Source organism: Leptomonas pyrrhocoris, assembly GCF_001293395.1.
Source record: "Leptomonas pyrrhocoris isolate H10 chromosome Unknown, whole genome shotgun sequence".
Lineage (NCBI taxonomy): Eukaryota > Euglenozoa > Kinetoplastea > Trypanosomatida > Trypanosomatidae > Leptomonas > Leptomonas pyrrhocoris.
The window spans coordinates 321,410-337,519 of record NW_015438369.1 but is presented as its reverse complement, the minus strand read 5'-3'; the positions used below and the strand labels follow the sequence as shown (position 1 = coordinate 337,519).

The following is a 16,110-nucleotide window of genomic DNA, read 5'->3' as shown; positions in this document are numbered from 1 at the left end:
GAGAACGTGTGCGCGTGCGTGAGGGCTGCAATGCACGGGCGAAATTCTTCGAAAGTGGAAAAGCACGTGCGGCAGTTTGCGTTGTGGAAAGAAGGAAGGGAAGGCGGCGAGAAGCGAGGCTACTATTGGAAGAGGGGCAGAAGCAAAGGAAGAGAGAACACTACATTTATAGAGTGGGTCTGACGCACGAGCCAACACACACACACACGCACACACACACACACACACACACCAGCGCACAAGAAATCGGCGTTAACTTCCCGTTTCCTCTCTGATGCGGGGAGAGTTGGAAGGGGCCTTTTGCAGCTTAAGCTCCTGGCACCCTGCAGAGCCACAGCGAAAAGAACACAGAGAGGGGGAACAAGACCGTAGAAGCGCAACCAACGATCATTCAAACTTCCATCCTTAATATATATAACAATTAATAATATGTATATAGTGAAGAGAGAACATCAACAACAACAAAACGGCGCTGAACCATAAAAAGGAAACAAAAGACGAGAGGGAGGGAGGAAGATCAGCGAGCGCTATGCAACCGCCGTCACAGGAGGTCTAGAAGCACTCGGCACTTCCCCCCGCTCTATCTTCCTCTCCAACGTAGGGACAAACGAAGCGAAAAACCAACACGTAGCAACAACCCGTCTAAACTGCATCTAATTATGTGAAGGAGTTACAGGGAGTCCGTCAGACTTGCACGTCTGTTGACGTTCACGCAGCATCAATTGCTGCTGCCGTGTGCAGAAACAAAAACTAACGGTTTTCATCCGCCGCACGCCTCACAACTGCGAGAGCACCACGGGCTGAACGATCCACGTCGTGTAGTGTGCCAGCTTTCTCAGTTTCATCGTTTCTAAACTCGGGATAAGGCGCCGGAGAAGGAGGCGGTCGAGGCGACTGCGCGGCGTCCAGTTGGGAGCTTCCTGCAGCACCTGCAGCTTCTTCACCGCCGTGCCAGAGAGGAGCTCATTGACGCTGAAGACGACCTCAACGTACGGCACGTCGTCGTTGCTGGTGCCCCCGCGGGAGCGCACCTCGGCGCTGCTGCTGCCTTCCCGAAGACGCGCCCGCTCTTGTCGCTTGCGGGCACGGCCGGACAGCTTTGTACCGGCGGCCGGGGAGGAAGGCGAGCTGCCGGAGGAGCCACCCAACCAGCGCGCCGTCTTCGCTGTCGACCGCGTGCGGCGCTTCGCGGAGCCGGACTTGACGCTGCTGACGGGGCTGCTAAACCGATTTTCATCGTCCTGCTCGTCGTCGCTGTCGTCGCTCGGGTCGGCGTCGTCTTCCTCTCCGAAGGAAATCCCGGGCGGTGGCTGCTCAAAGACGAGCTCCAGCCGGGCACTGGCGGTGTCCACGGCAGGCACTATGGCGCCGGGCATGAGCTCCTCCACAGAAGCCACCGCCCCCGCCCCACCGACGGCGCCGTCAACTGCAGGAACGCCACACATCGCCTCCGTCACTTCGCCGATGTCCCAGACCCACTTCCGTGGTTGGTGCAGGAGCTGGGTTACCGTGCCCACCCCACCAGTGCTCCCACGCTGAACTCGGCAGTACTTACTGGGGAGCCGAATCACAACACGCGCCCCGAAGACGGGCTGCATAAACTCCAACTCCATCGTGAGGCGCTGGCAGTACGCCGTTTCGCCGTCCGATTCTAGAAAGCAGCTACGGACGAAGATGCTGCCGAGGCCGCTATCGCCGTCCTGCAAGACCCGGCGAGGTGCGGAGGACAACGGCGCTGTGGGAGAGCCGCTGCTGCTGCTCACCTCGTCGCCCGTGGCGCCGCCCACGACGCAGGAGTAACGACACAGCAGGCCGTCGCCGACACACGCAGGGGTGAAGGTGAGGAGGCCACTGCTCTCCGCCTCGTAGGCGTCTACGACCGGGTCGACGGCGGTGATCAGCAGGGTAGGGCCGTGCTTTCGACCCCCCGTGATGCTGCTATTACTCGCCGAGTCATCATCGCGGAAGCTGGTGTAGGTGCCGCCTGCTTGGAGGGAGAGCACACGGTGTCGGGTTCCACGTAGATTTCGCGTGGACGACGAGGACTTGCCGGAGTCGGGAAAGGCTGTCCGCACATGCCCCGCTAGCTTCAACAAAAAACGATAGCTGTTCATGAGGCACGTCTCCATCTCCACTTTGCCTTCAATCGCTAAGGTGAGGGTTGAGTCCGTCTGCGGACGGCGACGTCGCCCGGTCATCTCCGGCAGATGCACGACCTCCGTCACGTAGATGGTGATGTCGTTTTTGTAATACAGTTGGAGGCCGTGGTAGGCGAGCAGGCACGCCGCCGCGACGCCGGTGGCCTTGGCGATGAAGCAGACAGAGCGCTGCATGGACGGAGAGAGAGAAAGCGAGGGGGCGGTGCGAGGCTAAATACAAGTTCTACTCCCCCAAAAGGAAGAAGAAAATGATGCGGTGATGAAGTGATGACAAGGGAACACGATCGTTAATATGGTGAATATGTATTATACGTATTTTTTAACCGACAAGGACAAGAACTAGAACAACAGAAAGAAGCTGCAGTGGACGAGAATAGTTTCTGTGAAGCGCAACAACAATGAGAAAAGATGGTAGGAGAGAGAACAGCAGCAATCACGTCAACGAACCCAACGAACCCAACTAACCGATTCAGCAGAAGAGGAAAAAGGAAATGGAAAAACAGCTATATGTTCATTCAATTCGCAGTGCACTTTAGCGACGGCGTGACAGCGAATGCTGGACCATCCCATGAGCGGCACATACACGTAGAAACAGGGAATAAAAATGCAGCAATCAGTCGGAGAAGAGGATAGGTGAAGGTTAAAGAGGAAGAATAAAGTACATCAGCATACATAAACACCCACAAGGCAGCGCAGCGGATCACAGACGGCGCTACAAAAACCGCCTTTGGCTGAACTCAATCTATGAAAGAAGTTCGTCTTTGGTCGGAGGCGGCGTTTCTCGCCTTTGCTGATGCTGGTCCAACTCGGCTTGCTTTTTCTCAGGAATACTCGTCACTGCAAAACAAAAGGAACAACGTACGCACACCAGAAAAGAGATGATGTTTGCTTCTTCACCTTCGCAAATCACAAACACACCTACACGAGCCCGAATACACCAGTTGCACACTAGAGACGTGCAGCTTCGACTGGTGCAACTGCAGGCGCGGCACTACCACTGATGCTGCGAGTGCTTCCTTCGCCCTCACTACGCAACACGTGCGTGGCATGCACACCGCTATTGCTCCTCGCCTGTGCGTCTGCATCTCTCGATGCACCGGAGAGACGGCGAACACCTTTCAGGAGCGTTGCACCGGCAGCGTGCATCCCACTCCGCAGCCGCGACTCGATACTGAGGCCGCCGTCCTGGTTCGTGGCCGAGGGAGTAGGTGTCGATCCCGGGACAAGAGTCGGCAGCATCGCAGCGGTCGGATCAGCGGTGGACGTGACGGCCGCAGGGGCGAGGGAGAGCTGAAAACGCGGTTGGGTACGCACCTCCGTCAACGCAACACCACTATCACTAGTGCTGTTGCTCGTACGGGTGACCTTCCCGGTCTCCGCCGCGCCTTCGGGCAGGAAGGAAAAGCCACCAAAGTGATCGGGGTTGCCGTCGAGCATGAAGAAGGGAAACGCAGGCACCTGCTCCTGCGCCAGCGCCCACGTGAGGGCGAACACGTGGCCCAGCACGAGGAAGGGCGTGCCAGAGACGCTGCTGTTGCTGCCCGCGACGTCGTCGTGCTGCAGGTCATCGCTGCGCAGGGAGAAAAGACGAGATATGATGAGCTGGCCGACGGCCTCTGCGGCTTCCTTCACGTCGCTCGCTGAGCTCACCTCATAATACCCCGCACTCCGCTGCTGCTGCTGAGTAGAGGCTGCACCAACGCCTTTTGTGATGACAGAGTCGTTGTCGTTGATGAACAAACGTGTCGGCTGCCGCTGCTGCTCGTGCCGCGTAGCCCCGGTTGACTCCCGCCGCAGCAGACGATTGATCTTCTCGTTGTACTCAGCAGGAATCCCAGAAAGATAAAGTGGCAGTGACCATGGGGCGTAGGTGTGGATGCCCTCTGATCTCGCCGCCGTCGTCTTTGCTGCCCCTGCGTCTGACGGCCACTCACTACGCACGCCCTCGTCCGCTTCATGGTTCACCGGGACACGCAAGTGTGGGAAGACATCCGCGCAAAACGGGTGCGTGCATAGCACATAGCCGCAGCTCGCCACCAGCACATCCGCCGCCGTCACAGCCTTCGCGTCCGGGGCGTAGGCGTGCTGCAAGGCGTCCGTCACGGCAGTGGAGGCCAGCAGCGGCGACAGCACCGACATCGCCTGACCCACGCGGCGGCTGATGACGCGCCCAATTGTCCACGACTCGTAGCGATGCAAATGTGCGGCCACCGCACGCAGCAGCTGCGTCCGCCACGGTGACTTCCACAACACGTTCGAAGACGTCGACGTGGATGATGATGATGTGGCGTGGTGCACGAGCAGGGCGAGAATAGGCGTGCGGAGGTGGCGTGTTATGTGCTGCAGCTCATCGATCCAACCACAGCGTTGAGGTAGCACCCCAGGCGACGACGACGACGGTAGATCAGAGGGCACCCCCATCCAATGCGGATACGCAGAGAGAAACGTGTCGGCGAGCAACACGAAGGCGGACTCGGGCGTGGTGACTGTTGCGGTTGCGTTTGTGGTCCATCCCGTCGCCCTCGGCGTCGACGCATTCGTAGAGTACTCTAGAAATGCTGCGAACGGATAGCAGGCGTCTGCCATGGTATAGGACAGATAAGGATTTGCCGGCACCGCAGCGGCGGCGGCGGCAGCAGCAGAAGGCGAGGCTGTCGTTGGAGACGAAGATGATGGGGGAGAGGAAGAGGCAGCAGCACCTGCTGCTGCGGCGGTAGAGGCTATGATGGGGCAGCTGCCCATCGCCTTCGAGAGAGGCTCCACTGTAAACTCACAGGTGATGCGGTAGGCCCGGCAGATCCACAGGAGGGCCAACGCCGCTGGATCGCCTTGCAACGCGCGGACATGAAATACCGGGGCTGCTGCTGACGTGGAGGATGCAGCCTGGCTTTCTAATAATCGAGGGACTCTTCGGTTGTTGCTCCGTGCTCGCTGGGCCAGTCCGTGCGCCGTGCTGAGTGCCGCTTCCACCGGTGGCAGGAGAGCCGGGTGGGGGTACTTCTTAATCAGAGCCAGAAATTCTGCACAGAAGCATTCGGCGGCGACGTCGGGCGACATGCAACCGCGAAGGGCGACCCACGCGCTGTACCGTGCTCGACCGGCAATGTCGAACCACCGCGGCGGGGACGGCGTGGGCTGCGTCGGCGTCAAGCTCTTGGCAGGCTTACACGAATTCAGCGAGGGGGACGAAGGAGCTTTCAATGCACCTTTGCTGCTGTCTTGGTCGTCCAACCTTGTGATGTTTCCTTCTCGATTGCCGCTCTCCCCTGAGGCGGGTGCACTCGCGATGTTTTTGTTGCTGCGGTTGTCTGGGGCATCGCCGTAGACTGCCTGCAGTCGCAGGGCTTCCAGACGACGCCGCTCTGCCAGCTGCATTTTACCCCACACGTGCTTGCGAAAGCGTGCGGCGTACATCATCTCCGCAAACGTGGCGACGAGGTAATCGCCGGCCATGGGGAGGGGGTGAGACGCCGGCGACATTGCGTAAAGATGTATGATTTTGATGTGTTTTTACTTTTTTTTTTGAGAAGTACGAAGAAAGAAGAAACGGTGTATTTTATTAAAGGGATCAGCAAACAAGCAAACAAGGAACGATAATTCAATGCCGTTGATGTGCGGTGTGTAGCCGGAGAGGGCGGGAGTGCGTGAGAGGGCGTGTGAGGAGACGCTTACGGCTCTGGCGAAGGGGACTAATGAAAGAAAAAAAAAGGCTGAAGGTGCCGACGTGACAACGCAGGCGCGGTTTCGTTGACACCACAACAGAAGTAAGGGAAGACGATTGAGTAAGGTTGAGAGTTGGAGTGCCTTTGAGAGAAGAAGAGAAATGCACGGAGTGGCCAAACAGAAGCGACTTGCTCCCTCTACAGCTGACAACATACATAATAATAATAAAAGGGATGCCTCGATAGTCTCGACAGGGGGAGTGGGTGAGGTCTTCAGGAGGGGCGTAACACAGCTCTTTCATGGATGGTACTTTCACGCCATGCACCGTAGCAACCAACCAACCACCACAACAGCGATAAGCCAGGTGCTTCCTGTAACTCGTTTGTTGAGGGCGACATCTCGAAAGTGCGAGGCGAATACTCCACCGCAAAGCGCATTGTTCCATGTGCACTGCCCGTTGCTCAGAGACGCAGTCCTTAGAAGTTTGTCCTCCTTTTCTTTTCTTATACATAACATCACGTTATCTCCGATATGAAGCACTCGGATATTTGGAAGGCGGCATCGACAATGAAAAGAAAGAAAGAAAGAGAGAGAGAGAGATAGAAGAAATCAACGACCTCCCTGACATCACCAACGATAACGACAACAGGCTCCAGCAAGAACAACCAAACAAACAAACCACAAAAAGGCGTTTTCTTTCAAAAACAAAAAAGATCACGAGAGAAAATACAAGAAGTAAAAGCGATGACTGCAAAAGACGGGGAAGAGAGAAAATTGAGGAGAGGAACAGGGGTGCAAAAGACAACCACACATATATATTAATAATAAATGATAAGAGTTTTGATGTTGCTGCGGGGCGCCTGCACAGCTGTTGAAGACAGAAGCAACAGCAAAGCACCGTCCACACTGCATAACGCCAAGGTGGAGAGACGTCAACGTCGAGACGACATAACAACAGCCGCACAAAAGCACTCGTCATTTCCACTATAAGGCAGGGAGAAGAAAAAGAAAAGGAGAAGAAGCAACAGAAAGGTCCGTTCGAATATTAATCATTATAAACAGAGGTAAAAACAACAACAACACAAAAGCAACGTGTTAAACACTCACGACGCGCTTTCCTCTGTGCTGTACCGCACCGTGCGTTCTTCCATCAGGCATCCACATTGCCGCCGAGAAGGTACACGCCACCGTCCTCAGAGCCAAGGCACAAATAAAACCCCCCATTTGCATCGCTCCACGTCGCCACCGCGTTAACCACATCCAATCGCAACTGATTCTGGTGGTGCGTGGGAGGAAATTTCAAGGTAGAGCGTGGCATAGGCGCCGTTGTTGCGGCGTCGCGCTGCTGTGCGTGGAGGAGCTTCGCGCTGGGCGGCAGCGATCCATCCAACATGGCCTGAGTGCGCAGCTGCGCGAGCAATGAGGAAGCAGGTCGTGATGGGGACCGCGGCGGCGTCGGCGGCGTCCCCCCTTCGGAACGCGCGGCTGACGCGGAGAGGGTAGGTTGCTTAGTGTTCTCGAGCTCCTGCAGTTCCCACATGAAATCCTCTCGCTGCTGCAGCACACGCGCAAAGGGAATGCGGTTGTACGCGCCTTCATTAGCGATAGCCGATGCGCCAGTGGGGTTGTCCTGCCCAGTGAAGTGGCCTGTGTGGGCCGTCTCGTCTCCCCGTTTCACAGTTCCATCACTTCCGGTGACCTCCCCCACACGATGGTGCGGTTGGTGTGCGGTGATGATGGGGTTGAAATTGCTGGAGCGACGGCGGGAGCCACACCACACCCATGGACCGGAGGAGACAACGAGGGGGCCGGTCATACTGCTGGCAGCGTCCGCTGTGGTGTGTCGGGCCCACGTCACCAAGGCCGCCACGGCCGACTGCGGCGCGAGAGCGTTCGCAGCCGTCGTGGACGCGGCGAAGAGGGCGACGTAAGCCTGCCAAAGCAGATCCACATCGTAGTGACGCAGCACGCGTTCCAGGAGGCGACGTCGCTGCTGCCGCCACCCCGACCCGCGGGCGGACACCAACGCGCTCGTATGTCCGTTGTCCTTGTCCACGTTCAGCCCTGACGACGTCCCACCCAACAGAGCCTGGTAGAACGAGAAGAGAGTGGAGGAGGGCGATGAAGAAGCCGCCGCCGCTGCAGCAGCAGCAGCACCTCCACCGTTGTTGCTGCTGCCTGCCGCCTTCCCATTTGTCTTGCCAGCCCCTCCTCCGTTCTTGGGCAATGTAGACGAGGCCGCGGGTGTGTGTGGGGGCGGACCGCCGGCAGTTCTGCTTTGTTGGGGCGGAAGGTGCAGCTCCCACGCCTCCGCCTCCGCCGTCTCCCAGTCCGAGTCGCTGCTCGTGTCATCCGCATTTCTTACGCTTGTTTGCACTCCTCCCGTGTTCACATGAGCTAGCTGCGCGGCTGCGGTACCGTGTTGACGGTGGTACACCCCGAGGATCGCACGTAAGTCCCACTCCACCGCAGCGGACGCACACGCCGTGTTGGCCTGCAGAAGACGCGGGACGAAATCCCCATCGTCGCTCACGGCTTGCAGCACGGCACGGTACGCCGCGTCGACTTGTGCGTTGGGGTCCCTCACTCGCTGCTGCTGCGACGGCGGTGCTGCGGCTGCGATGAAGGAGGAGAGCGGCGCTCGGGCCGGCCCCATCGGAGACGCCACCCCGGCTGCCCCACCGTCCACAACATGTGCGAGCCGCCCCTCGGAGGCGGAGAGCGATGTGACGGAGGAGGAGGTGGAGGTGGAAGAGTGAGAACGGTCGGTGATGCCGTCAAAGCCGGTGCCGCGTCCCCACGCCGCCACGGAGGCGAGCACATCGGCTGGTTTACGAATGGAGGAGGGGAGTAAGGAGGAAGGGCGGGGTGCCGGCGGCGCCTCCTGCGCCAACGGTGCTGCCATCCCAACACCACCACCCTGCTTCTCCACAGCGGGGGTATTTGTGGGAGTGGTGGCGACGACCGCCACGGAGGCAACACGCGCTGCCTGAGACGCCGCGTACGCTGCCGCTGCCGACAGCCCACACCGGCGCTCCACATCGCACACGCAGGCGAAGCGACGGCCGTTCAACGCGTCAAAGACGTACACGGTGTTCGCTAGCCCACCGACCGTCAGCACCACAATTTCGCTCGGCTCCGCCGCATCGTCGTCACGCCTTTCCTCCTCCTCTGCCGCCTGCATGTCGTTGTCCTTCATTGACGGAGTGGCAGCGGCGACCGGCACAATCGTCACGGCGCACTGCAGGCGATAGAGAGGCATCTTCACGTCCATCTCGTGCTGCTGCGAGGTGTACGCGTTCAGCCCATGCACGTCCGACGGGTCGACCGGGCGCACAGGAATGACACGCAGCACGGTGCCGGCGTACAAGTCAAATACGACGCAGGCGTAGAAACCCTTCACGTCGCGCAGTGGCTCGCGCGGGTTCACCAGCTTGCGATAAGGGCCCACGGCGGCCATGATGCACAGGTAGCGGCCATTGCGTGCGGTGGCGGCTAGGCCGCGTTGCGCCGGAGGGGCATCACGTCGCCACACGTCACGCGTGCGCTGAAAGCCGCGAGTGGCCAGCATCTCCGCCGCGCTCCAATTCGGTGTCGCTGCGCTTTTTGCGCGGTCTGCCTTTGTCTGCGATCCCACGTCTGCGTGGAAGGTAGTGGCGAGCACCCTTGTCTCCCACTGGGCCCAGGTGTCTAAGGGAACCTTCTCTAAGTGACGGAGGGTGCTCAGGCGGTTGCGCCACAAGATCACACGTGCAAGCGCCGCGGTGGACCAGTGGGTGGGTGTTGTCCTCCCCACAACGGGAAAGCCATTTTTGTTGCCGCTGGTCCCATTGGCCCAGCCATTCGTTCTCTCCGCGCGATCGAACGTGTCCAGCGCCGCTACGGACTGCTCCTCCTCTCCCTCGCCGCTCTCGTCCCCTTTCCACAGCCGACTCTCCATCGTCCACTGCGGACTGCCCGAGACAGCGAAGGAGAGCAGGTGGTGGGTGAAGCCGCCGGGACCCATCTCCTCATTCCGCTGCCGGTCCGCGAGATCCGCGGCTGCGCACAACGCCCTTCCCACACTCTTGTAGACTAGACACGCCCCGCTGGGATAGTAGGCGCGACGCAGCGAGCCGCGGGCCGGGGTTGGGTGAGATGGACACTCTCGCACCGCCACCGGCGTGTCTCGTGCGGCGGCGGCCACGTCGTCGCGCTGTCCTTGGACGACGGAATGCGACAGCTGCGGAGGCGGCCGCACGCCGTCATCGTCGACACCGCGGTGTGCACTGCTGGTGTAGTCGTACTCCCACATTTCCTCTTCCGCCTGCTCCGCTTCTTCGTCTGCCGCGACGCCACTGGAGTATCCGGAGACGCTGCCTACACGTTCCCTTTCGGTTCCATGCGCTTCGTCTTCGGTGCCGTCGCCGCCATTTTCTTCCTCTTCTTCCTCGCCGCGCCGCTGTGGCTGCGGGGGAGAGGTCCGCGTGCCCGCAATAGCGCCTCTTCCCGTAGAACGCGTCTTCGTGTCGGCCGGATCGTAGCTTTCGCTGTCGTCGTCTTCGTCCTCTCGCTCGTAGCACAGCTGACCTTCCGCCGCGTATGTCGGAGCGCTGCTCCGGTTCAGTAAATGCTGAATAAGCCGGCGGCCGAGCTGCGAGTCCCACGGCGTGTGCGCCGTCCATCGTCGCGGCAGCAACCAGCGCAGACTCTGTGGCAGGCCACCGCACACCAAACGGCCACGGTTTTCCTGCAAACCTTCTTCTTCGTCCCCTCCACGGTGTGATGCACCGTCGTCATCGCGCGGCTCACGACGATGCGAACGCGCTCGACGCTGCACATTGTTGCTTTTGCCGTTGCCGTTGCTGCTGCTGCTGCGACCTTGGACGGTCTGCATCCGCCGCCGCCGCGTCTCCGCCGGGTCGATCATGCGCTGGAACACTGGCGTCACGGGACCGGTGTAATGCACGAGATGACGTGCCTTGTGCACCTCGTCCTCAAAACCGCCTCCCACGGCGCCAGGACCGCTCTCATCGGCCACAGCACCGCGATGACGAGACGCCGGGTCCGCCACCTCGGCATACGGCTGCGTCGAGGCACCGGTGCGGTAGTAGTACGGGTGGCCGTCATCTGTCACCGGCAGCATCAACAGACGTGCCTCGTGCTCGCAGATGTCGAGGCTGTTCGACCAAATCGAGGCGCTCCCGCCCGCCTCCCCGAAGTCCCGCTCATCCCACGCGTCGTACATGCAAAGATCACCCGCGTCGCTCATCACGTAAAAGGCCGCCATCAACGGGGATACAACGAGGTCCTGCGCTGGCTCGGTTGTAATGCTCTGCAGCACCACGCCAGAGGACGCCATCCATCGCATAATGCGGTCATCCGCACCAACGGAGAGACACTGGTACTCGCTAAGAAGCACGGCTGCGGCAACACGCCAGCTGGCTGGCAACAATTGCTGCTGTTCTTGCTGCTGCAGCGGCTCCTGCACCGGCGACCGTTGGGCCGAGCTGCTGCCTTCGGCACTCCGCACCACGACTGCGGCCGCCGCTGTCGTCGTGTTCAACGGCTCCGTCGCACTGTTTGCCCAGCGACTGCGCCGACCGCCGCCCCACCAGCGTGGGTCAACCCAGCGCGCCGACAGACACGGTGCGGTGTGCGGACGAAAGCACTCGTACAGGCGATCGGGCAGCGGGTATAGAAGGCGCTGTGCGCGATCAGCAAACGCGGTTGTAGTGGCGGCTGTCGCCGTTGCCGCGGTGGACGCTGCTTCGCTTGTGATCTGCGAATGCGTGCGAGCGCGTCTGCCCTTGCCACCTCTCCTGCCTGCGCCGTCGCTTTCGTAATCGGCGCCGTTGTGGTCTTCACAGTGCAGCGAGAAGACGCAGACCTCGCCGGCGTTGTCTCCCTGCGAGCGCGCCAACGCCCCACGCGCGTTTTGCTTCTCGTGGACGGCGAGGAATTGCACAGAGGCGAGGACGAAGCGGTGGCAGGGCGAGAAGCGAACAAAGGAGCTCAGCGATTCGTACCACTGCAGCCGCTTCTCCGGCACACGCGGCAACATGGTGTCCAGCAACACCTCCTCCTCGTACTTTTCGCAGGAGTCACGGGCTTGCAGGCGGAGAACGGTCAGCCGGCCACGCGCCGTTAACAGCGCCAGCAGACGACCATCGTCCGTCACCTCCACGGATTCTACTTCCTCCTTCATGGCGTCCTCGGCGCGGTCGTAGTCCAAATCAGCCGAAGATGCTTCGGACCTACCTTCCTCATCTTCATCGACCTCATCGTCGTCTTCCGCTTCCTCCTCTTCTTCCACCTCGACAGCGCTCTGCGACCACTCTCCATCCGTCTCCTCGTCGTCCGTGATGTGCTCCTCCTCCTCATCTTCGGCCTCGATATCGGGGTTGTAGATGGACACGACAGCCTCCTCTTCGTCGCCGTGGAAGGCCTCCGCGCTGCCGCTGACGGTGCTGCTGCTGTCGCTGTGGTGGCTTTGCTGGGTGCTGGGCTGCTCTTCATTCTCTGAGGACAGTACCGGGGGAGAGGGAGCAGAGGAGGAGGAAGGGGCGCGAAGGGGCTCGAGGGACTCTGCGGTTTCCAAGCCAGCCGACTCCGGCGACCACGTTGCCCTCTCTGGCCGACCGGCGAGACTCAACCCGGCACTGGTAGAAGGCGTGGAGCCTGGTGCGCTGGGACCGTTGTTGTGGTCTGCAGTGTTGTCCTCTGCCGCTGCTGCTATTGTTGTTGGTGTTGTGGCTGTCGTGGTAGACGCCGCGCCGCGGGCAAAGGCTTGATGCACCGCGACGGCGAGCCGACGCAGCGGCACCGGCTCAGCTCCGACGGTGGAGCCGGAAGTGCTGGCCAGTGAGGTGAGCGTCGCACGTTTGTTGGGATGAGCGTTTTGGTTGCTAATGCTGTTGCCGCTTCCTTCTCGCTGCGAGGAGGGCGTTCGGGGCAACGATGAAGAAGAGGGCGCCGCCGGCTGCGCTGTTGGCGACACTGATGCTCTTTCTTGTGGTCGTCGCAGCTGCCGCGCGAGCAGCACGGTTGCCCCGCTATTCGTTGCTTTGCGCTGCGTAGTCGCTGCATCCGCCGCCGCTTCGCCATCCTCTTCCGCCTCCTTCGTTGTCTTCGACGCCGCCAACCGCGTCTGCACGCGCTGCAGCACGTGCGTGTCCTGCAACGTGAAGAGCTGCATGACGCGTGGCATCAGTTCCACCAACGAAAGCGTCGCCTCGGTGCTTGCGTCCACGCCGGGTCGCGGCACGTATTCACAGCCGTTCACGGCGACCGGGCGACGAGGCTGCAGTCGCACCAACTCCTGTGCATGGCTCAGGGCATGCATGAGGTTGAGTCGTGTTCGATTGTACTGGGAGCAGGGATGTGTGATGGGTGACGTGTTTGTGGGGGCCTGCCAACGCCCTGTAGCGATGGTGGTGAGGAGGTCGGTAAAGTGCGGCTGCCACCGCAGCACGTGCGCGGCAGCGCGGACCGCCGTACACGCCGCTGCGGCTTCGGCAGCGAATTCCAAAGTATGCACACCGACAGCCGCGTTCACTGCTTGTGGAGCGTCCGCTAGCGGCTTTGCTGTCCCCGCTGACGCCGCTGCTCTCGTTGGTGTGGAGACGGGGAGGTTGGGCAAAGGCACCGTCCACACCGCAGAGTTCACCGAGGAAGTCTCGCTGCGTGCCGCTGGGCTGCTGACGCTGATGCTGGGGCTGCAAAGGACCTCGCCGCTGCTCTGCAGGCTGGTGGTGGTAACGGAGAGGGATTTGGGCAGGTGAACCGCAGAGGTGGCGGTGGCGTACTCGAGAGCGAAGCGGTCTAACCAGGCTGCGCGCTCGTTCTGCTCCAGCTCCAACGCCTTCAAAAGTTGGACTGCGAGAAACGGGTGAGTGCGTTGCTGCTGCTGCTGTTGTGCTGGTACCCCAAAGGAACTCATTCCCGCAAGATGTTCGACGGAGACAGGGGAGAGGAGTAGCTGCCTTGCTTGTGTGTCGAGGAGGGAGACGAAGGACAGCACTTCGTTGGCGGGGACACTTCCGCGGCGAAGGGCTGCTGTCGCTGTGGCGGTTGGGGAGGCTGCGGTGGCCATCGCGGCGAAGGAGCGCAGATGACGCGCGATCTGCTGCAGCAGCTGCGCCTGCGTGACGCACCGCCACGACCACCAGCGACGGACAACATCCACCGTACCGTCTGTCGCACCAGCGTGCTTCACGGGTGTGGCCTTCTTCTGCGCTGACGCGTGACCGTTGCTGCCTGAAGCGGCATTCTGGTCCGTCATCGCAGCCTTGACGACTGTAGAGACAATGGTGTTGTCGCCGTTGAACGCCAGGGCCCCCATTAAGGTGAGGAAAAGCTTGATGCGCTGAACAGCCATGGCAAGGCGCACCGAGATGGGAAGGCGGACCGAGGCGTGAAGATCGACGCCGTCCGGGTGCGTCTGTGCGTTTTCTGCTGCCAAGCATTGTTGATAGGATGCCGGCACGACCACCACACCAACACCGTCCGTCGCGCTCCCGTCCTCGTTGTGCGTGGCGGCGCTGGCGATCCCAAGAATAGCATTTTGAAGAGGCCGCAGATGCTGCGGCACCACACCGTTGCCGTTTTTGTGGTTCATCGAGGCATGGTGCTGGCCCGGCGCGGGCGTGGGCTCGAGACACCGTCGTTTGCGCTGCTGTGGTGGGTGCTGCTCACCGTTGGCCTTCTGGGTGGGCGCGTCAAAGTGTGTCTGCCGTTGCAGCACCCACGCCATCACACACTCCGCATTGCGCAGCCACTCCACAGCTTTGGCGTGCAGACGCGCCGTCATCACCGTTGACAGGGACGTCTCGACGGTAGGCGGAGGACAGTTCCGTGCGCCATCCGCGCCATTCCCCTCCTTTACACGGACCTGGCTTGCCGCTGCCGACGACCCGGTAACCGCCAGTAGCTCTTGTAGCGTCGCAACAAGTTGAAGGGCGTGGCTGACCAGGACTTCGTGTGCGTCGTGCAGAACCGCCGTCACTGCCGGCGAGACACACGAGGAAGACTGCGCCAGATGGTACTCTTGCAGGAACGCAACCTCCGTAAGGTGCATCTCGCACCACGCTGCCCGCGCGATGAGCGAGGCGATGTAGAACGCCTTTGGACCAGCTGCGCTTGTCGGGTGCACGGCGCTGACCTCGCCCTTCCACAGCGTGAGCAAAGCCGCCTCGATGGCGTCTATGGTGGCCGGCGTTGGATTCGATTTCGAAAAAGCTGCGTGGACGGGTTCCACAGCGCAGGCAGCGAGAGCCGCGACAGCTGCCGTGCATGGGCCTGCGTCCGCACCGAGATCGTTGACCGGTGCCTGGGCTTTCTTCACCTCCTCTTCTGCGTGCGGGTCCTCCGAGGTGGAGGAAGGGATCGAGACCGTCTCGGTCGGGGCGGCGGGTGGGGGCGGCGAAACGGACACCGCTGATAGCCGTCTCACGGCCGTGTTGGTCGACTCCAACGACGGTGATGGCGGTGGCGGCTGATCGGCGGCGGCCTCGTGCTGACCAGTTGGAGGAGGGAGGCTGGGCCCATGCGGTACGCTGGCTGCGGCTGCGGGTGCGGAGGCGTGCTGCCGCTGCAGCTCTTCGCAGAGCGCCTGTGCCGTCGCTGTCAGACCGAGATCCTGCAGGAGTGTATAAAGAACTGCGGACGAGGCCCCGGCGACGGCGGTAGCACCGTTGCGGGTGCTGCCGTTTACGCCTGACTTCCCCTGGTTTTCCATCGATAAAGGAGAGGACAGGTCGTTTGAACGGCGCACGGCGTAAATTCTATCGTTTCTTTCCGTTGTCAGCTTCACCTGTGTCCTTTGGGTACCGACGTTCACGAAGACACCGTCCCACCAAAGGAACAACAAAATGATAGTAATAATAATAGTAACAGATACGAGAAGAGAGCTAAATGGACGCGTGAAAGTGGCGTCTCGCCGCAACGCGTTGTCGCTCAGCTCTTTTGGAGTACTCCTCTCTCCAGTTGTATTCTGAGGGAGGGAGAGAGGAAAGAGAGAGGAGAAAGCTGACGGAATAATAATCAAAAGAATGGCAATAGTAAAAAAGAAAATAAAAGCAGCAGTGAGGGGGAAAAAAGAGGGTAAAAGGGTCCTTTGCAAACGTTTGCCATCCGAAATAACCGGACGGGGAAAGCAGGAGATCAAGGTGTGAACGGATGGTCGTCGTAAAGCGATCACACAATCACACACACACACACACACACACACAAGCATACATACACAAATCTGTGGCGTCTAACGCGCGACTTCAAAAAACCTGAAGGGAGGAGAAAATATTACAACATT

General features: G+C 60.4%; 3 protein-coding genes across 3 annotated transcripts; all 3 read right to left on the bottom strand.

Annotated features, from left to right (window-relative positions):
- Nucleotides 1–776: 776 nt before the first annotated feature.
- ABB37_06168 (hypothetical protein) lies at nt 777–2,333 on the bottom strand (the record flags this gene model as incomplete). Its single annotated transcript, XM_015804433.1, has 1 exon — nt 777–2,333. One exon carries the CDS (start codon nt 2,331–2,333, stop codon nt 777–779), a length of 1,557 nt encoding a protein of 518 aa, XP_015657007.1.
- Nucleotides 2,334–3,107: 774 nt separating this feature from the next.
- On the bottom strand, nt 3,108–5,639 carry ABB37_06167 (hypothetical protein; the record flags this gene model as incomplete). Its single annotated transcript, XM_015804432.1, has 1 exon — nt 3,108–5,639. One exon carries the CDS (start codon nt 5,637–5,639, stop codon nt 3,108–3,110), a length of 2,532 nt encoding a protein of 843 aa, XP_015657006.1.
- Nucleotides 5,640–6,972: 1,333 nt separating this feature from the next.
- ABB37_06166 (hypothetical protein) lies at nt 6,973–15,540 on the bottom strand (the record flags this gene model as incomplete). Its single annotated transcript, XM_015804431.1, has 1 exon — nt 6,973–15,540. One exon carries the CDS (start codon nt 15,538–15,540, stop codon nt 6,973–6,975), a length of 8,568 nt encoding a protein of 2,855 aa, XP_015657005.1.
- Nucleotides 15,541–16,110: the final 570 nt, after the last annotated feature.